Genomic DNA, 22,690 nt, shown 5'->3' on the forward strand with positions numbered 1-22,690 from the left:
AAATGTTGTGATTTTAACATGTGAACAAAACATTCTGGCGACTGTTCCATCTTCTGTTTGTGGTTTCTGCAAACATTACTACCTTTACTTTTACCTTTGTGCTAAAATAAAGTAAATACAGTAAAAGTAAATCTACATTAAAAGTAAAGTTACTTTGCTGAGTATTTTTACTTTAGCAATTTATAGTTGTTCATTTAATAGACCTGTCTTATCTTCTCTTTTGTATATTACCATTGTTCTTAAATAAAGCAAAAGTAATGTAATAGAAAAAAATGCAGAACAATATTTCTTATTTGATTACTCGATTAACTGGCAGAATAATCGGTAGATTATACTTAAATTTTACTGGTTCGGCCCACTCGAGAAAGTTAGACATTATGATGTTCCGGACCTTTGCTTTAGGAAATTTTCTCTAACTGGACCTCTTTAAATTTTAATTGAATACCCCTGATATACACCATATACTCAGAGGTCTGTGAACAAAATGTCAGGAGATGTAAAGAAATGCCTAACCTTTAACCTATTCAAAAATGAAAAAACAAAAAACAAAAAACAGTTTACCTGTTTTTGTGCAAATATAATGGAAAATGTATTTTTCATGTGGATGTTTAGTCAGTAAGTGATGGTAAATGTAGTCTATAGAAGCATTAAATTTCTCAGTGCTAAATCTAATTCTTCCAACATCCAGTGATGTCTCAGTGATGTCACTGGTTTTAAAAGAAACTCTGTGGATTATCTTGAGTAACCAGACATCTCTACAGCTGATATCTCCAAAACTGTTCAACTTATTAACATATTTTAGACATGTTTTGGCTGTAGAGATGTCTTCCTTCTCTTCATTATAATAAAACTAGACAGCACTACTCCTATGGTGCTCAAAGCACCAAAAAATACATTTGAAAACTGAACAGCATGTCTCTTTGTGGAAATCTCGTACTGGTTGCTCAAAATGATCCAGGGAACAGTTGTGAGCAGTTTCATGTAGGAACTACTTTGTTTCTGCAATAGAATTGATGAGAATTACTTTACAATTTACTGTAACTACTTTCTGTCTATTTGAAAGAAACTACTTCCTTTCCATTTGAAATACAGTAGTTCCAACATGAAACATGAAACTGCTCACAACAGGGTCTGTGGATTATTTTGGGTAACCAGGTTTGGGAAGAGATGCTGGTATTGAATTTTTCAAATGTAGTTTTTGGTGCTTCGTGCACCACAAACTGAGTACCATTTAGTCCCTTTATATTTCAGAGAAGGCAGACATCTCTACAGCTGATATTCCCAAAACTCTGCAACTCACACCAAAACTATCTAGATAGATACACAGCACTACAGGCCAGGAGTGAAATATGTATTTTTGGTATGGAAATGACCTATCCCGTTAAACTGTGGCAAAAAAACGGTGACATAAATGTGATCAACCAAGAAAATTATAAATTTTACCACTGCCTACTTGATGCAGTCTTTCTCCACCAAAACAGCCAGCAGAACTAATGTAAAACTAAGAATTGATGAAACTACAACTAGCTTGTCTATATACTAGAAACTCAGAGCCGATGTTCCTGTTAGACTCTGAGAGTTTAACAGATTTGTGTATCAGCAGGACGTCGTGTGACAGCCTCATATATGACACATACGGCAGATTTATGAACTGAGTTTGGCACAACGTTCATGCTTCCAGCAAACAAGAGCAGGCTAAGCTAAAGTTAGCTCCACGTCCTGTCCTGTAAACAGTGTAACTTCAGATGCTCGTAGCTCCTGGCTAACATTAGCAAGCCCCACTGACTGACTGACTGTTTCCATCATCTCTCTATGCGACATCGCTCACACAGCTGCTGGAACATTGTGTTAACTTAGCCAGCTAACACAACAAACTGCTGACTAAGTTAACACAACTGTGTTAAACACATTAATGTGTGACTGTGGGGGCTGCAGCCAGTTAGAACACGGTTCACATTAGTCGTATAAAGTAAAGACATTGTTGACAAAGGCAGTCTAGCAACACCACTCACCGTCTTCACCGCGTCTTCTTCTTCCCCTTCGTCGTCTTCCTCTTCTTCTTGTTTGAGGTTTGACGGTGGTTGGCATCCTTAACGCAACATTGCTGCCCCCTCCTGGACATAATCTGTCTCAACGTCCATTTTACTGTCTTGTCTCATAAAACCAAGCAGCCCTTTTCTGCCTTCCACACTCTAATTTACTTTTTACATCGGTCTCTGTTTGCTCTGTTTTCAGTATTAGACCGTTTTCACAGCAGACATTTTGAATTAAAACAGTAGAGTAAACACAGGTGTTATCAATGATGCTAATTAAGGTCCCATTCCATTTAGTGTAGCAGAGTGTTAGTGAGCCAACTCATACAATAACAGGTGAATGTAACAAAACTGGGCTTCCTCTATTAATTTCATATCAAAAATTCTGCTGTAAAACAAGTCAAAACTGTCCCAATCTTTGTCATTCTTAAATCAGCAAAATTATGAGATAAAAAGTCAATTGAGATTAAAAAAGTCGAAATTATGATTTTAAAAAATCAGTTATGAGATAAAAAATCAAAGTCCTGAGATAAAAATTCAATTATGAGACAAAAAGTTGAAATTTGGGGATTAAAAGTCAAACTCATGAGATAGAAAGTCATAATTATGAGATAAAAAGTAAAATTATGAGCCAAAAATTCAAAATTATTATGACCTTGTATCTTATGATTTTTTTTATTCTCATAATTTTGACTTAAATCTAATTATGATTTACCATGGGGATATTTTTTCTTTCACTGGCAGAAATGGTCTTCCATGCTTTAAGAATAACACAGATTTGATATAAAAAAGCTTCCTTCACTATTTGTGAGTAAAGCCTACACCAAGATACCGACTGCATCCACCTTCACACGTAAAGCAGAAAGCATTTTTTCCTTCTAGGTTATTCTGCAAAATGGTGTTTTACCGTATTGAATAACTGCTTTTCTTTTCTACCATCATATTCTTTTTTTCATTTTGTACTTCCTGTTTAGGTTCTCCTCTCTGTCACTGTGGTTACATTACACACCCATGTCCTATTACCCATACTTAAAAAACTTATAATCATATTTGCTTTTCATCCAGTCAAAGTTGTGTCAGATTACTGTGAAATGTAGTCACTTACTGAATATAAATTAGATTGCAGTTTTTGTAATTACTAATATAATCCACTGGATTGGAATACGTTTTACTTTTTTTTTTTTTTACTTACAAACCTATCTATCTCTAATCTATCATTGGAAATATTACACCACTTAACATGACACTTAAAAACTGGATACAGTCAAAATAATCTGAGTTCCACAAATGTTTTTTTCTTTTTAAATCTCTCAAAACATTTTCAATGTAAATAAAATGAATTTTGCACAGGGTTGTTTTGTGAGCAGTTGTCCTACATGGCAGATGCACTTAGTTGTAGTTGTAATCCCAATTACATATCATCCATTACCACCAACCCCGCATCCAGTTGTGTGGGTCAGAGTACAGTGTGTACATACTTGCCTTCTTCAGATCTTTTCATGTGGAATGAGGCTCACCGCAGTATACAAGTTTCACAGTGTTCCATGATATGAAAATTGATGGTTATTGTAACATGTTCCTTTTTTGTGTCTATTGAATCTTAGTGTAATTCTGTAAAACTTTAAAAAATAATCCCTCAGGTTTCATGTCAGGACATAATCTCTGTTCAACAGAAAACCTTGTTTTCATTCCTTTCAGGGTCACTGCAACTGACAGTAATATTCCGCAACACGATACCATGGATTGTGTGATTAAAATTTCAATAAGGTTCTTGTACTTTTTATATGCATACTGGCTAAACAGTGCGCATATGGAATTAACTGGCAATGCTCAATTTCTCAGCTGGAATAAAATGTACTCTATGAATCAGTTTTATGAAAAAAAGTGACATTTATATCAAATCATGTCATTTCAGTATTTAAAGTAAAAAACAAACTGTAGCCATGTTTTCTCCTTAATGTTTAATAACCATATTTTATACAAAATGTGACAGAAAAATAGAATTTGATTCAGCAGATAATAAAGAGCATATTTACAGGTACTGAAGACCACTGTTCAATTCTGCTTATGTGGAAAAGTACTTGACTAAGTTGGAGGAAGATTCCTCAGTGCACCAACAGTCTGAGTGTATCCTCCACCTGCACCACAGTCAGTCATTCCCTTTGTATACACACACACACTAATGGACTACATCCAAAACAAACCTGGTGTGTGTGCTTTCAAAATACACATAGTGATGGTAACATCTTCAGTACTTAAAGGTGCAATATGTAAGAACTGGTCACCTGTCAAAACCATGCTCCAAACGAATGAGGGGCAGCGTATCACCAGAGTAACTGCTAACTGTGCCTCTGTTAGCTAGTTAGCTCACTTCAGCAGTGGAGTTTGTGGAGTTTATGGCCCCATTAACTGACTTTAATTTCCCGAAGTCTTCAGCTATGATGTCGGACTATGTCTTCTTGAGGTACAAAGTGGTACATTGAGACAGGACAGGCTGGAACTAGCTGTTTAGCATGTACGTTATGTATGTTAGCATTAACTTCAGGAGATACCTCTGCAACACAATACATAAACTTCTTTGACGTAACATCAGAACAGTTACTTATTCTTCTAATTTTTTTTACATTTTAAACTAAAACTCTTACATATTGCACCTTTAACCCAGATCTGACGTGTCCACAGCTTTTTGGTAAACTACAAATCCTGCATTACATCACATGAATTAAAACATGACCAATCTGTCACTGAGAAAACTGAAGGGTTACTCAGTAACTCTATATCAAAGAGACTCCAGAGCTTTGATTAAGTTCACCTAAATATTCACTATTCAAGGCTACATAGGGCTACACATTATGGCACTATGGCATCAGAATACGAGGCCTCATACAGTATAACACCATTATGACAGGTGGCTGAAGACTTGCACAATGGCTAATGATCATTAGCTGATTATTGACTAAAGAACTGATCCTGTGCAAGGAGAAGTGGAGCAGTTAACATGCTGGTGATGAATCAATAACATGATGCTGGTGCTTTTCAATAGGTCTTCACATTGGACATTTTTAGAAAGGACATATCAGCATGATTGTTTGGATTTACAACAGTCTGCATATAATCACTGTTAGTGACTAGACATTCAGGCACAATGACTGCCACCATGCTTTGCTTTTGAAAAATGTTGATTGGCTTGTCAGGACACACCTGCCCTGGTTTCATGATGACAAAAGACACAATCAGTGCTCTGGAGGAGACTTGCTCATTGACTGGTTCATTTTCAAAATTACAGAAAAGTGAAAAAGATGAGCTGTAGTTCCAATAACCTTTTCAATTAGCCCTCTTCAGTTTGAGACCATTTCCTACATTGAAATTATGAGTTAATGCCAGCAAAGACATGACATGTCATCTGCTTTCCTGCACTGACTGGATGGCGGCTGGTTCATACTGCAGCTCGTCATTCAGAAACAGATTTCAGATGAGTTCATAACCGGTCCTGCAATAATTCATGAATTTATACCTGATCGCTCATTTCTTTTCAGAAGTCTCACTAACTGATGTGATTGTAAATACTTTTGATCAGGGCACGTTCAAAGTCTCCGCATCAATATGAAAGGAACAAAAGCAAAACATTTTGTGCAAAACCTCCAATCATGCGACAATGTCCTTAAAGGGACGGTTCATTCCAAAAATAAAAATACATATTTTTCCTCTTATCTGTAGAGCTACTTATCCATCTATGTAGTTTTAGGTTTAAGTTGCAGAGTTTTGGAGATATCTGCCTTCTCTCCACTAAAATAGAACGAGATGGCACTTGAGATGGCAATGTTTCTATTTCCTTTGCACAGTAGAACATACCGGAACTACTTTCTTTCTGCTGGAAAGAAAGTAAATCCTACATGAAACTGCTCACAACAAGGTCTGTAGATTATCTTGAGTAATGGGGTCATGAATTCTAGAAGGAGACAGCAACTCACCCCCCCCCCCAAAAAAAATAATAAAATAAAATAAAATAAAATAACTCTACAGACCAGAGGAAGAATATGTATTTTGGGGATTTGGGGTGAACTGTCCCTTTAAAAGGGATTTGCATCTTATAGTGAACAAACACACTTTGTTATGTCAGGGCTGTGGCTCTGTCATCAGCACGGCTGCAGTTTAACGGGAGTTTAAACATGTCTTCAACAAGCAGGGCTGCACCGATCAGTTTGATGCTTCGTTCATTATGTTAGCATTCAAATTCTTAATCAACATTTAAATGTTGTGCAGCATTTTTGCATATCTGTTCATTCATATCAAACAGAGACAGAGAAGAGAAAAAAACCTCTGCTGAGAGTTCTCAACCGTATTTCGCTCTGTGTTAGTGAGGGCGGGGCTGAGCTCCGCTCCTCTTTATTCAAACTGAGGATTTTATTCAAGGTTTTTTTTTCATGAAAGTGATGATGTCATAAAATATGATGGCAGACATTCAAAGCTTCATCTGAAAACCTCAACAGAAGCACTGAATATAAAAGAAGGCATTTGGTACAGCCCTTGTTCAGAAACGTAGTTTGTCTATCAAAGGACACTGACATGTTTTTACACAGTAAAATGTAGGGCTGAACAATTATTCAGAATTTTATCAAAATCGAAATACATTCTATTGCAATTTTAAAACTGCAGGATGCGCAATATTTGTTAAAGGTGAAATGTGTGTCAAAATATCATTTGACATGAAATACTGTGGTGCTGCAGAGGTGTCCTGGCCAACACATCAATCTCTAGACTTCAGGAAACATCTCTGCTTAGCACAGATCCCTGAAAAAATAACACTATTTTTAATGGTTTTAATTACCATTCAATTACCACTAACCATTAGTTTTTTGATGAAAATGAGAATAATTTAAAATTATCCTTTTCTCTAATATCGCAAATCATATTGCAATTGCAGTATCAGTCAACATAAATGCAATTAGATATTTCTTTAAAATTGTTCAGCCCTAGAGAAATGTCCTGGTCAGTAAATATCTTGATTATGATTCTTCCATAATCAAAAGGAAAGGTGTCTTATAAAAAAGTGTTTAAACCTGCAACCATTAATCGATTGATTGTAATCGATTATTATTATTAATTAATTATTGCAACTATTCTGATAATCGGGCAGCTTCTTAAATCCTTTCTTTACTCCTCTCTGACAGTAAACTGAATGTTTGAGGTGTGAACAAAACAAGACAATTTAGGACGCCATCTTGGGCTTTGAGAACACTGATCAACATTTTTTTTAAACCATTTTCTTACATTTTCTAGACTGAGCAACTAATCAATTAATTGAGAAACTAACTGACAGATTAATCAACAATTAGTTGCAGCTGTAAAAATGTTCATGTTGACATGGTCTCGCAGCGTACGAATCACTGTCCGAACCTTGCAGTGATATTCATCTAATGCTGCAGTGCCAGAGCAACAGCCACTTTAGTTACATGGAGTATGAGAAGCATTGAACAAAGTTATAGAAAAGAACCATGTAAAAAAACAAAAGAAAACATGAATATCAGTGCTGCCTCCTGACAGGAGAACATTTCAAGCAGACAACTCATCACCATGAGCAGCAACTGTTTAAACTTCAACTTGAGGAGTGGAGCTTGGCTAAAAACACACTTTCTGCTTCAAACCACAAGTTGCAGAACGCAACTTAACTTTTGGAAAAAATTTTAGTTAAAATATTTGTCTCCAGGCCTGTCACACACACTCACACATGTAGAAACAGCCCGAACCCCTGAGCACCAAACGTATTAGATTGCATCAGTGACTGCTGCAGAGTTTTATTTCAGATATAAAAGCCATGATTGTGGATTACCTAAGAGACTGTGGCTGTGTGTCCACAGCTGTGTGTCCATCTGTGTTTTCATGACTGACTGCATCATCAATATGGCTGTGTTCAAAGGGCTGGGGACCGTCACACTGGTCCTCCATTTGCCCTGTCCCCTCTTCCTCTGTCTCTTCTTCTCTTTCTAAAAAGCTGTGCTGATCCCACAGTTCCTGGCCATCACACACTTCAATCCCAGAATCCCCTGTGAAGCGCCGGTACCTGCCCGGCGTCAAGTCCTTGTTAGGGTTGTAGGCGCTGTGGAGGTGGGTCTGTGTGACCTCTGGAGTAGCGGGGAGCGCTACGTCTGCATCACTGGGGACAGAGATGGCCGAGTGGGGGCAAGGAGATTCCTCAGGTGGGTCTGTGGGCGGAGGCGCTGACTGGAGAGGGGTGTAGGGAGGAGGAGGCGTGGCCGGGCGGTCAACGACCTCTTCATAGGGTGGCAGCAGGTAGGTGGGCAAGAATCCTGGAGAATAACGCAATACAGCATTTAGCAGATACAGCCTTGGTCACAATACATGACCTTTAAAGTCATCAGATAGCACATCACAACTGTCCTTGTAATTATGAGTACTGAAGTTGTTACTACATGACTGAGATGGGAGGTCACTCACTACAACATACCTCGCCTGAATCCCCTACGAGTCTGTCTGCTCTCCAAAAAGCACACAGTGACGTGACATTAGATTATTAATACTGAAGGATCAGTGTGCAGCATGTTACTCTTATCTCACATAGGCAGTCCTATGACCTGGATATGAAGTGTTCAGCACAAAATAAACTTTCTAAAGTGAAGGTGAAGCCCCTTTCTTCTCCATTTATTTGCTTTACTCACAAGTGTATTAATTAACCTGGATACTAAGGGTTCCCAAACATAAAATAATTAAACATTAGCTTCTAAAGAGAGGAGCCCTCTCCTTTCCTTTCCTCTTCTTAAAAGAAGTCTTATTCTGCAGCAGCATATCGCTTCTTCTAGGAAACACATTGGACCTCATGCAAGAACATTTTCATATTCTTATCTTAAATTTCTCTTACATTTTTTGTACGAAAGAATTGGACGTGCCACGTAAGTTTCAACAAACATAACTTGCAACTTGATAATCATGTAAATGATCCACCTGTGTGAATCTGAGTGCACGTGCATGAGACTTGTCAATTACCATAATTAATGCCCAAATAACACCATATAAGGCTGCCCTTCCTGTCCTACATATCAGGAAGTGTTCATTCATTAAAATGGCATCAGCAAGTTTGGAGTATGACATCCTGCTTTCAAAGATCCATAAAAGAAAATCTGTCATTTAAATCATTTAGTCTGTCATATTAAAATATACAGTCATTAGTGAAAAACATTGGTTTGGATAAAAGCAGGCTGACTGCACATGACTCTATGACACGTCCCGACCTTGCAAATTGTGTTTGTATCTGAAAGAAAATTCAATTGATGAGAAAACTGACTGCAACATGTTTTCCTAAATGACTCGTACACACCACTTAAGAAAAATCTGTTCGTATGAGTCATTCTTGTTATCAGTGGTGGACAGTAATGAAGTACATTTACTTGAGTACTGCACTTAAGTACATTTTTTGAGTATCTGTACTTTACTTGAGTATTTGTTGTTTTGGAAACTTCTGACTTTCACTCCACTACATTTCTATGAAGGTTGTTGTTACTTTTTGACTAAGCACATCGTTGAAGTCAGCTGTTGGTGTTTTTTCTTTTCTAAAATGCAGTTGGTCACATGCTGTGTTCCTCACAGAAGGAAACCAATCACAGTAGCTCCTCTCAAACGGGACTGATGTAAAAGTGGAAATACATCATCCAGACGTCTGTAACAAGAACAAGCAAACTCTCCCTCTTTCATTCAAACAAAAAAACTGTAATGGTGACAGCAGGAGAAAAACTAAATTAAATCTCAAGATGTTATTATTAATTATTCCAGGTAGCTTTTAAAGTTGAATTGTTTTTATCGGGGTGAAAAACTACCACATAATTCATATATATATACTGCCCCTGAAGACAGAAAGAAATCTTAGTTATTTAACAGACTTGGAGAACTCCTTACAGTTAACTTCAATCTGCTATTATGCAGTGATTTTAATACAGTTACAGCAGAAAATGACAACAACTGTCCTTTTTATTTTGATTGTATTTCTATGCTGAAGTGTTTATAGGTGTTTCTATAGACTTTGTGTAGCAGAGAGGTTCTACAAGCAAGTAAGTGCATCATTAGGTGGTTTCAGAGAGTTACAAGGTTCTGTAAATGCATCGTGAAAACAATACAGCATGTATTGATATTAGAAAATGTACTTTGTAATTTGTACTTTTGAATACTTAAGTATTTTTAAAAGCAAGAACTCTAGTACTTTAACTCAAGTAAAATTTTGACTGAGCAACTTTCACTTGTAGTTGAGTAATATTTGACCAGGAGTATCTATACTTTGACTCAAGTACTGGGGTTGAGTACTTTGTCCACCACTGCTTGTTATTAATACTGAAGCATCAGTGTGTAGTTTGTGTTGTCCTGCAGTCAGACCAGTGTTTCTCCACAGAGCCGCAGCAGTGCTGCTGGAGGTGGAGGTCATTTGAACTACTTTATAACTTTACAGCCACAACTGTCGCTTTACACTTTTTGCTCATTTTTAGATATAGATATGTATCAAACTTGTAGTAGTTCTAAATTTGGGCTTTCCTGTCTGCTGCTCCGTTGGTCTTCCACATCCACCTCTCTCCCTCTAAACTCACCTCACCCAGCCTGTCTGCAGTGTGTGTTCCCACTAACTGCGTCTGTCACGTGCTCCTCGAGTTGTCCCTTACACGACCAGATATTAAACCTGTTTGACATCTGTCAGGGCATCTGGGAAGCACCAGTGAGCTGTCGCTAAGCTCTGGGTTGCATCTATGTATAGTTCACAAACTGCAATTCGTGCTCACAGGGACACGCAGTGACTTGCTATCTAAAATCTGTCAGCGAGTGGAAAATTAGGGCTAACGCCAGAGCTAGCTAAAGGCAAGATATTTTCTCCAAGAGCCAATAAAGACTACAAACAGAGTCCGTGTGGGCCTGACATTTATGAGGTGGACACAAACACCCCTCTAAATAAATGATGAGGTTGTACTGTATCTTTTATAGATGTGTAAGCAGGCAACTGTAACATATTTGGCTTACCTTTGGCGGGTAACATGTCTGAGAGACAGAGAGTATGTGCGGAATGTGCAGCAGCAGCAGCATGTCAGGCAGCTACTTACTGAGATAGATTGGCAGCTGAGAGTTGTTGTGAGCCTCTCTGTAGGCAATGAGGTTGATCTCGTTCTGCCGGCGCTGCTGCTGGAAACGTTGCTTGGAGCGCCAGTGATGACAAACGCAGCAGCACGTCAGGATGACAATCAGAGCCCACACCAGCCAGAACCCTGCAGGGAGCCCACAGCACATGTGTAAGAACAAAGACAGTCTGTCTTCAGTACTGGCAAACTAAATTATACTTTTTGATAACTTAGTCAGCTGTGTATGTACAAAGGTTTTCTTTTCCCAACTTATAAATAATCCAAATTTTTTTAATGAATCACTTCTTAATGTTGTTGTGACAAAACAGAATATAAGAGTAAGTATAAGTCTTTTTTTCTTTATTGTTCTAACTTTCAGTAGGTGACACAAGATCAGTGTTGAAAAATGCTTAGCTACGAATAAAACCCCTTCACTGGTTTAAGGCTTTCAAATTCTTCAGTCTTTGGCCACTTCTACTGCTTGGCATTGACAACATTTTTATTCTTCACTGTCCTCCAGGATTTCGCACACTTTTTGAGGGATTGTTGCAGCCTACAACACCTTATTTCACAGCAGATTTTCTAAAAGCAGTTGCAATTTCTTTGTTCATTAAAAATCAAAGGCAACTTGTTCCAAGGAGAATAAAATCGCACTCTGAGTGTTCTAAGTAAGTTTACCAAAAAGGTTGAAGATTCTAAAAATGCTCACAAAGTATGCTTTATTTGTAGATGAGGAAGGGCACCTGGGGTGTATTCCACAAAGAAAAAAGAAGTTTTTGAGCTCAGAAGTTTACATACACTGTATAAAAAGACACATAACCTTTTTCCCCTCACTGTCTGACCTTAAATCAGACTAAACTTTGCCTGTTTTAGGTCAGTTATGATTACCAAAATTATTTCAGTCAGTTAACCTATCAAAAGCTTCCAAAGCCATGACATCATAATTTGGGCTTTCCCAAACTGTTTAAAGGCATAGTAGTCTTAGCGTATGTAAACTTGTGACTTTGAAGAATGTAATAAAAAATTCTCTAGAAAATTCTCTCTCTCATTATTCTGGCATTTGGCAAATAGAAATAATTTTGGTAATCATAACTGACCTAAAACAGGAAAAGTTTAGTCTGATTTAAAGTCAGATAGTGAGGAAAAAAAGGTAATGTGTCTTTTTATACAGTGTATGTAACCTTCTGGTTTCATCTGTACATACATATGTAGTACAAGTGCACAGAGCATTGATAAATGTCAGCACATACAATTACAAAAACATAAATACAAAAAAAAATCTTAAATAATAGAACACTGAGTCAGTTCATTGAGATGTACATGTATCACATTTGTGTGGGGGACTGTGATGAAATTTTCAGAAAAGTTACACAATTTGGACAAAGCAGAATTTACAGGGATTGGTTGAATTTGAGTTAAGTACTGCAATCCAAAAACTGCAACTTCCTTGAGGAACTGACTTCAGGTAACATTCAACAGATTTTAGCAGGCTGTATAGATGCACTGATTACAAATTTCTTTCTTTGCAATGTGTGTTCAAAATAACACACTGACTATTACATATTTTTAATATTTTCTTCAAAAGTACTCCAGGTTAATTACACTATTGTCAACATGCCAGAGGGTGCACTATCAGATTTCAAGGGGAAACAGATGTAAACAACACAGACACTGACATCATACAACAATGTACTTAAGTAAAGCTTTGCAGTGAGAAAAACTTGTAAAAGACTGGATGAGAACATGTTTATTTTTCAGTCAGATCAGGAGCTGAGATTTTAACCGTAACTCTCTGAACAGTACTTTACTGCTAGCTAACATAATGTCAAACGGGATGACTCCCCTCTCTTGCCAGTCGACATCTTTATATATATATATATATATATATATGTGTGTGTGTGTGTGTGTGTGTGTGTGTGTGTGTGTGTGTGTGTGTGTGTGTATGTGTGTGTGTCCTATGTGTATAAACTGACCTGACTTTTATCTTGTTCCATTAATCAGTAATGACATAGACTCTGCGGGACTAGATGTAACTTCTTCCTAGACGCTCTCAGCCACAACTGTCTATTTCAAAAACCCAAGACACTAGCCATTTATACACAGCTACCACAATACTATAGTGATGAAGACCTGTCATTACACCCTGTTGGTATCTAGAGTGACATATAACATATATGTTGGGCAGTGACATTTCTTTCTTAACATTAGCAATGGCCTTTGACGTCCTCTACTATTTGGCGGTTGATCCCGTCCTCTGCCCAGAGGATATGGAGCTTCCTGTCCAAGTTGTCTCCCCAATTTGCAGACATTTTCAGTTGCTGTCCTTCATTTTTTAGTTTGCTGCCAACGCTGCTAGCTGCTTTTTTAATCCCGTGGAGGAGGGTGGCACCATAGACATATATGTATATGCCAGATTAACCGCTTTGGCCAGTTGTTCTCATATGTCAAAAATGCCACCATATTGGAACAGGCAAGACTGGTCTGTGAACAGATTTGTTTACACGAATTTGTTCGCAGGTAAGTCTTGCCCAATATAGCAGCAACGTTTAAATACAATCCAAATGAAAATGTGGTGTCTATGTATATATGTCTTTGGGTGGCAGAAATAACATGTCATCAAAACAACATAACAGTGCAACAGTCCCCCCAGGAGCAGTCTGTGTGTTGTATTCAAAAATATCAAAGATTACTGTGAGAGGCTGAAAGTTCTTTTCCAAAGTGCACATGGGTGCTTCTGTAACATGAGAAAGAACCAGGCAGCCAAACAGCAGCACAAACGGTAAACAAGTGCAGATTGTGAGTGGCAGATTAAAGGCAGGCCTGGCTCCACTTGCCTAACTAGTACAACTCCTGACTTTTATCAGACCTCTGATCTTCATTCTGCTTCCTCTTTTTTTGCATTTCATGCTTCCTTTTTTTTAAGCATAAAATTTGTTGGGCCAGTGCAGTATAGAGGTATAGACAAATGTATATGCTCATAGTTTTGTGTATTCTTGTTTCATGAAAAGGGGTCATTCAAACGCTCCGAATGAAAGAGGAAGAGTTGAAAACTCACACCACAGTTCATAATAGTAGCTGCAGCACTGCGTCTCTCCACAGCAGTGACCTGACTCACAGATGTAGCTCTGGTTGTTTACTCCCTGGCACACCAGCTTGACCTGTAAACACACAAACATACAGCTCTGTCACACACACTGAATTCACTTTTTGTGTTACATGTACATTATAAATCAGTCAGTTAAATAATTTTTTTGTAAAGCTCTGAAAATAATAAGACAGAAGCCACAATTGATTTTACACCCTATTTAAGCATAACACTACGATTATTTTCTAATTCAATTGATTAATTGTTTAGTCTATAAAATGTCATAAAATGGAGCAAAAATGTCAGTGTTTCCCAAAGCCCAAGATGATGTCCTCAAATGTATTTTGTCCACAACCCAAAGATATTCAGTTTACTGTCATAAAGGAGTAAATACACCAGAAAATGTTCACATTTAAGAAACTGCATTTAGAGAATTTTCACTTTTTTTCTTTAAAAATTACTCACAGATTAGTCAATTATCAAAACAGCTGATGATTAATTTAATAATCAATTGATTACTGAGCCCTCTACCATTGTATCATTGTGATTTAAAACCACCCCCAAATTTGGCTGTATTGCTGAATCATGTAACAGAAATACAACATTATCATCGTCCATTGCAATATTTCACTTTAGGCATTGTCATATGCCAGTTGGGCAGACATCACCCAATCCTAGAGCCTTCATGTACCTGGATGCATGGCACGCAAGGTCCTGATGCAACACTGTGCAACATTGTGTATCACCATTCTGCCCTATAGCTATTAATTTGTTAGGCACAATATAGCAGTAGGCTTGGACATTGCACAACCCTACCATAGACTCATAAAGTGCTTATTCTGTAATGTGCTTTTGAGCACAATTTTAAATGCAAAAAAAAACCACCTCTGTTGTAGTATAATCAAAGCATAAAACAAGCTTTTCCTCTGATGTATACACAATCTTAATTATTATTGTTATAGTTTTACTGAAGGTGCTACAAAATACAAGAAACATATCATCTAGTAATTAACTAATGCTACAACTAATGCTAACCCCAACATCTTTATTTTACATATTGTTGCTTCTCTTGCTGAAGAAAACAAACTTGTGCTCAGCAGCTCAGAGACTGTCTGGATATAGCTGAGCCGAGCCTCTGGAATCAGATATCATGTTGCTGAAGTAAACACTGCTGCATCACTCTGACCTCACTGCAACTATGTAACACAGGCAGCCACACACTACTGTAGGTATCAGATTAAACTATCATTTCTAACTGCAGCAGTAGTAATTCTCTGCTAATAAGGACTAATTCTGTAGATTCATGCCTTTTTGACACACAGTAAAGCAAATCAGCTCCAGTGTCTTACTTTCATTCATCACTGTTGAATGGATTAGAAAACTGACACATACTGGATTTTTAGGGTAATACTGATAACAGTAAAAAAAGAAAAATAAATAAATCTGATATTCATATATTGGCTGATATTGCAATGTTCCCTAAAATGCGATTATTAAACATTTGTAACAAAGATGTGTAAGCAAAATAAGATATTTTAGAGTTTAACAATAAACTTTGTCCAAAATGACATTAGGTACTGACACAGTAAACCTTTAATGGTATTTTAATACTATATAGTTTTTAACTGTCTATGAAACAGACTCAATTTATTACTCGTGCCTCCACACGACCTAAATAAGTTAACAAGACCATCTGCGAAAAGATACAGGCCCAATTATTGTTCATGTCTGCCATTAGGTCTCCTTGAAATCATATGAAACAAGCCTGTTTACATTTTCTCTGACAAAATTATAGTGAGTTATATGTTAGCCAGTTAAAAAAAATTGGGGAGATTTTTATTTAGATCATTTTATTATTCATGGTATATTTTGTTGTTATTACGGTGGAAACGGTTATGTCTTTATCCAAATTGTCCTCAACACAACATTAACTTCCTTGTCGTACCTTTATACTTCAATTAAGAAAAAGGATCAAATATACAAAAATTGCTGCATATAAATGTAAAAATCCCATACAATCTGCACATCAAACAACATAAACAAAACCAATGCCAATATAGATCAATATAGCTCTGCAATATTGGGCCAGTAAATCGATCTGTCCACAAGAATGGATATATTTTCATCATTCTAAAGCAGCAATCCAGATGCTCCAGATTCTTTCCATACCAGTTTTACACCATATTTTGTGACCCATCTGATTATGTAACTTGGGTTGCACAGTATGGTATGAAAATCAATATTATAATTACTCTGAAAGACATGCAATATGACTCACAATTAGAGGGAGTGAATCACAATTTACATTTTCAGTGGAAAGAATACTGCAACTTGGCCATATTGCAAGTTTGATTATATTTCAATTAACCATGCAGCCCCACCAGCTATGGGGAGTCAAACTAACAAAAAATTACTGAAAATATAGAAGCAATGATAATGTATGTGAAGTGAAAAATAGAGTGATAAACTATCAAGTGACTTGTTTAATTTATAAAATCAATTTGATGAAAACATCGTTATATGATGGAATCAACAATAAATCGCCATTTACAATTTAAGGAACGTTCCCCCTAGGGATAAAGTAACAAAATATAACCATAAAATATATAACGCTAAGTAATGAAGGTGCCATTTAAGATAGCTACTTTAAAATTGTACTTTATGGCTTAAAAATATTTCACCAATCATTTGTCAAACAGTTATAACACTGATTTGGGACCGTCATAAATGTTGATAGTAATTACTTGTGTAATGACAGCTGGTTCAGGATTTACCTTAAGATATCAACTAATCTTTGATGTCGTTTGGTGTTAAACAGAAATCGAAACGTGCTCATCCCTGCTAACGTTACCTAACTAAGTCAGGCTGCTCTAACTTGCTCTTCTAACACTGCTAAGCTAGCTGTTAGGTTAACTTTAGGTTAATTTTAGTAGCCATGTTTGAGAGTGTTGAGGCGAGTTACAAAACTGCACTAACGTTAGCTCACCAGGAAGATACTTCAACTTTTGAAAAACAAACTAACACTCATGTAGCCAGTAACCAAAGCATGAAAAAACTTCATATAACCAGTCAAAATCGAGCTAATACGTTCTAGCTAATAGGCTAACTGAGTGAATGTAGTTAGCTAACCAGCTAACCAGCTAGCTGCCAAACTATTACAGCCCGTCAGGGAGCAGCTAACGTTAGTTACCTCTGCGACTGTGGCCGCCGTCGCTGAATTATCTTGTCCAAGGTTGACCTTCAGTGCCCCCATTGTCAAAAATATTAAGACTGTTTATTTACTACTAAACCGTTGATTAACAGTCACATTGTAAACTAAGGTTGGGCCTCGGTGTCTGACCAAAACAAAACAAGTCCAGCAGCCCAACTTTAACTATTGTTCCTTCAGATTGCCCTGTACACGCTGCCATTGGTCCGTTCATGAATATAGGCGTTTCTCGGACAACTATTGGCTCTTTCTGTTGTCACTCTAAAATGGTGCTTCGATGACGTGTGCATCATCTGTCACCAAGTAGGTGGAGTTAATTTTACCTGCGTGTTTGACAGGTGGTCGTTGCAAGGGGAATATTTTTGTTACCAATATAATTACTGACAGTAATTAGTTGTAATCGGTCATCCGGTTAATCAGGCAACAACTGGCTTTCAAAATGCTGTAGATGAAACATATGATTGTATTTCAGACGTTTACATATAAGAATGGTTTTAGAACTAAACCTGTAATTAAAGGGTCAACTGTACCATGTCAAATTCTTACTTACTTGATTACTCTTGTGGTATCTGCTGAGTTTCATTATTTATTTATATATTTTTTTCCATATTTTGAGATCTGTCTCTGAGATTTCTGTCACCACCCCAATATGGTGGAGGTGAATAGAATTACATGCTTTTTTACTCACATTTTGGAAAAATTCCATTAAAACTTCCAGAGTAACATCTGGTACCTTTCCAGGAATAATGTCCTAATTACCTTAGATCAGGGGTGTCAAACTCATTTTAGTTTAGGGGCCACATACAGCCCAATTTGATCTCAAGTGGGCCAAACCAGTAAAATTAAAGCATAATCTATCAATTATTATCGATTATTCTGCTGATTAATCGAGTAATCAGATAAGAAATATTGCGTGTTCTGCATTTTTTTTCTATTACATTACTTTTGTTTTATTTAAGAAAAATGGTAATATACAAAAGAGAAGATAAAACAGGTCTATTAAATGAACAACTATGAATTGCTAATGTAAACATACTCAGTAAAGTAACTTTACTTTTAATGTAGATTTACTTTTACTGTATTTACTTTACTTTAGCACAAAGGTAAAAGTAAAGGTAGTAATGTTTGCAGAAACCACAAACAGAAGATGGAACAGTCGCCAGAATGTTTTGTTAACATGTTAAAATCACAACATTTTTCTTCTGGAGCAGGACAGACGCTTCCAGACCCCCAGACAACCAGAGGACAGAGGACTGGTTTACCAACATGCCACCTTCTTCTCCTCTTATGAGTTTGCAGGTCTGTATTTAGTCATCAAAAAATACCAATAAGGATACCATTAAAGTTACAAAAACAGCAATAAAAATGTTGATTTTTCAAAAAAGGAAACAATAACATGCAAAATATTTCAATTGTAATTAAGTAAAAACACTAATACCACAATGTCAAAATACCTAAGTAAAGAATGTGAGTATTTTTTCCATCACAGCAGGTCAGTGATCAGTGTTTCAGTGACTCTCTGTGGTTCAGTGAATAGTGTTTTATTTATGTCGGCCCGCCAAATTAAAAACTTTGGCACTACGACATGATTTTCTATTTTTGGAGCTGCGCACCTTTTTCAGTCGTGTCCAGAAGGTAACTCTTTATTTGCACAACTCTCGCGAGATTTGTGTTCGTTATTTCTACTAAAATATATCAAACTCGCGCCATCTTTCGCATGTGTAGGGTTCCCTTCTAGACACGACCCTCTCTGTGTCTCTGTCAAACTACAGACAGCAGACTGTCTGTAAACAGAACGATGTTAAACTCTGCAGTGTTTCACACAAAGACTTTATTTATGTGGACACCCAGGTTTGGTTTGTCACCAGTTTTGGCATTTTTTTTAAAATCAGTCCGAGAGGACGACGGTATCAGTGATTGATTAGTGATCAGTCTGCCCTCCTCTCCTCCCTCACCTGTTCACTCTGCTGTGAGAAGATCTGAAAGTTTCTCACAGAGAAACACAGACTCTCCTGTTTTACATATAGGCCTCCTTATACAGTTGTTTCATTTTATAAGTGCATTTTATATATACATATGTGTAGCAGCTGTTTAGATTAGTGGTTAATGCTACTGACTATGACAGGGCAATACCATCTATACAGTGAGGGCCCTTAGGCAAGGCCCTTAGTGCTACCAGCCTACACCACGAGGAGGACCACCCGATTTGGAGCAAGGCAGAGCACGTGAAATGCTGCTGTACGAGACAACTTGGATCTATTGGAATGCGTGATACCTAGATGGTACCATACCATCTATTTCAGGGGTGTCAAACTCAATCACAGAAGGGGCCAAAATTTAAAACACAGTCTAAGTCGCGGGCCAAACAGGATTAACATTTATTGAACTGTCTAAAACTGACTATGTTTTATTCAGAAATATAAATTTGAACAGCCAGACTGCAACAACTTTTTCCTCAATAAAATAAATAAGATGTAAAATATTTTTTTTTTCTTCAACAATAACAAAGGAAAACGAGAATATTTCAGCTCAGAATATTTCAGCTCACATATCCAGGTGGGGGTTACATTTGAAAATGCTTGCTTTTTGTCTGCACACAAGATATCGCACACTTTAATCATGCAAACCCTCAATGGCACTGCATTTGACATAAAAAAAATTATGCTCATATAATAATATTACAAACCCATCAGCCCATCAGGTACAGATGAATATATTGACCTGCTCAATTTAACATTAAGGCCCAAACGCACTGAGAACTTCAATAGAAAAGTCAACTGTAGCTTCTCTGGTTCACTGCAGGCTTCAGATTTAAAATGTAACACCACAGAACCAGCAGTATTTTAGGAAAAGGTTAAACTGCACACTGACACACACTGAGGAGATGAAGAGGAGAGACAGAGTCTGGACTCTTCATCATCACTTACAATAACGCAGCAATTAAGTATTTAAAAGTACACAAATCAGACTTGGAGTAAAAAAATCTCGCGCCACAGAAGTGTACATTAATATTATGATTCATGATCATAAAAAGTTTTTATATCAAGTCGACACACCTGTCCATATTCTCTCTCTCTCTCTCTCTCTCTCTCTCTCTCTGCTGTGGGTCAGTCTTATTTTTATTTTTACCTGGTTTCAGGTGGAGCTGCAGTTCATCTCCCTCCTCATATACTTGTGTTTCTTTGCACTGAGTCAGTTGCCTAAACAGACAAACCTGTTTACATTGTCGTTTGACAGAAGCTCGCGTCTTCGCGACTGCGAGCTAATTTATTTCTCGAGTTGCGCGGCAGCTGTCGCAGTGCATTGTGGGACTTGTAGTATGAGTGGTGGGAGTGGTATTTACCGACGGGCCATTCATAATAGACACGTGAAATTATCTCGCGGGCCATATATAATTGAATCGCGGGCCAGATTGAGTTTGACACATATGCTCTAGATAATCTGCAGAAAATGTTACGAACAATTTGTCATAGGGAGTATTTTGTCTGTAACGAGTAGGGGCGACCCGGGGCAAGTGTAACATTTTTTTAAAACATTTTTTTGAATACTTGAAATACACCAGTCTTCTTTTGATATAAGAAACATATGTGTAAAATAATACAGTCAATATATTTTCCCTAATAATGACGGGCCTATAATATTAAATTTAATGCCAGAAGTCAGAGTGTTACAATTACCCCCTTGGTGGAAACCATGTTTGGGGGGCAATTGTAACACTGGAATAAAAGAAGTTATATTAACCCACTGCATCTCAAATAAATGCACACCTCAAGGTAATCACATGACTGCTGTTGTCATATGCATTCAAAGGAAGAGTCAATTATATTTGTAGAAGAAATTATATTATTTGAATTGGCTTAAAAGTATTTTTACATTTGAATTTAATGAAATGTGTTAATCTTCTAACACAAAAGTATGTCAGCACAGACAGACAAGGTGCTTAAATTGAGCCATGTGGCTCAGGGACAGTTGTACTCTGACAACACAAGATCAGGTCTTGCAGCCATGATAAAATCTTGTATGCTAACTAGCAATGCCCATATTAGCATAGTTTCTTTATGTTAATTTTTAACTAATAACCTAGAGATACAATTGATGCCAATTTATATCCACAGAACATCCAGAAAGTAATTTTCATACCTCAAAAACATTTTTGTGTTGTAGCTTTCTGGTGAGGTGAAATAATTCTTCTTCTTTTCAACAGACAAAAAGAAAATCCTGCTGAGCGAGTTAAGTGTTAACACTCTAGCTTGTTTCTAATTAAAGTAATTGAGTGTGTCACAATTTCCCCCCTGTTAGAATTGCCCTAGGTCTCCCCCTACAGCATATGTGCAAACAGAAATTCTTAATCTTTGGATGCACAAGTGTAGTAAAAGTGTCCCAGAATGTTTGTTTTCTGACAAAATCTTTGTAAAGATTTAGCATTTCATATTCCAGGTATTCCACAAAAAACTTTTTGGAATTAGACCTTTAGGCTCCTCAGTAACTGTAACCACAAATAAAAACATAAGCTACAACAAGGGTGTATGCACTAGTCTCTGACTAACCTGCAGCCTCGTTTAACTTTCTTTATTTTTATTTATTTAACTGAATAGATTTTGGTGGTCAAAGGTCACATGACCTCAGCACATTTTTAGGTCATAACTCAAGAGTTCATACGCTAATTATGATAAACTTACACTAATCTAATAATATAAAATGATGAGGTGATGACATTTTATATCCAAAAGGTCAAAGGTCAACTTCACTGTGGCATCATAATGTTCAGCTCTCTATCAGTCCTCTGTCCTCCTCTGTAAAAGGTAGTCTCTAAGTGAAGACACCATGTTTCCACCTGGAGATTATTCACTGGAACAGGTATAGTGAGAACTTCCATTTTGCCAAAACATACACTGAATCCATTTTATGACAGGTCAATAAGATAAGATAAGATAAGATAAGATAAGAAAATATTCCTTTATTAGTCACATAACAATGAAATTGACAGTGTATATTGACAGTAAAAAAAAATAAATAAATAAATAATACATATATATACATATATACACATATATATATTAAAAAAATAAAAAGTAGAAGCAAGAGGAAATATAAAACAATATGAACAATTCAAACAAAAATAAAAACGGTATATACAATATAAGGATACCTGAACTAAAACCATTGCATGGGGGTAATATTCATATTCTACACTGAATGATTATACACCTGATTGAAGAATTGAATATTGCACATTGAAATTAAAAATTAAAAATAA

General features: G+C 36.8%; 1 protein-coding gene across 1 annotated transcript; it reads right to left on the reverse strand.

Moving 5' to 3' along the window:
* Positions 1–7,390: 7,390 nt before the first annotated feature.
* wbp1la (WW domain binding protein 1-like a) lies at positions 7,391–17,612 on the reverse strand. Its single transcript, XM_084736171.1, has 4 exons — positions 17,416–17,612; positions 14,196–14,298; positions 11,126–11,287; positions 7,391–8,341 (listed from the first exon to the last, which is right to left on the reverse strand). Exons 1-4 carry the CDS (start codon positions 17,476–17,478, stop codon positions 7,860–7,862), a joined length of 810 nt encoding a protein of 269 aa, XP_084592297.1. The 5' UTR covers positions 17,479–17,612; the 3' UTR covers positions 7,391–7,859.
* Positions 17,613–22,690: the final 5,078 nt, after the last annotated feature.

This window comes from Lutjanus erythropterus, chromosome 14, assembly GCF_056507025.1.
Source record: "Lutjanus erythropterus isolate fLutEry1 chromosome 14, fLutEry1.hap2, whole genome shotgun sequence".
In the NCBI taxonomy this organism is placed as follows: domain Eukaryota; kingdom Metazoa; phylum Chordata; class Actinopteri; order Lutjaniformes; family Lutjanidae; genus Lutjanus; species Lutjanus erythropterus.

Bases quoted from the DNA above. Each gene is read 5' to 3' on its own strand.
- wbp1la (XM_084736171.1), bottom strand. From the start codon at position 17,478: ATGGGGGCACTGAAGGTCAACCTTGGACAAGATAATTCAGCGACGGCG. The intron at 14,299-17,415 runs GTAACTAACGTT...GTGTGTTTACAG, and splicing joins CGGCGGCCACAGTCGCAGAG to GTCAAGCTGGTGTGCCAGGG. The intron at 11,288-14,195 runs GTGAGTTTTCAA...GGCTCCCTGCAG, and splicing joins CTACTATTATGAACTGTGGT to GGTTCTGGCTGGTGTGGGCT.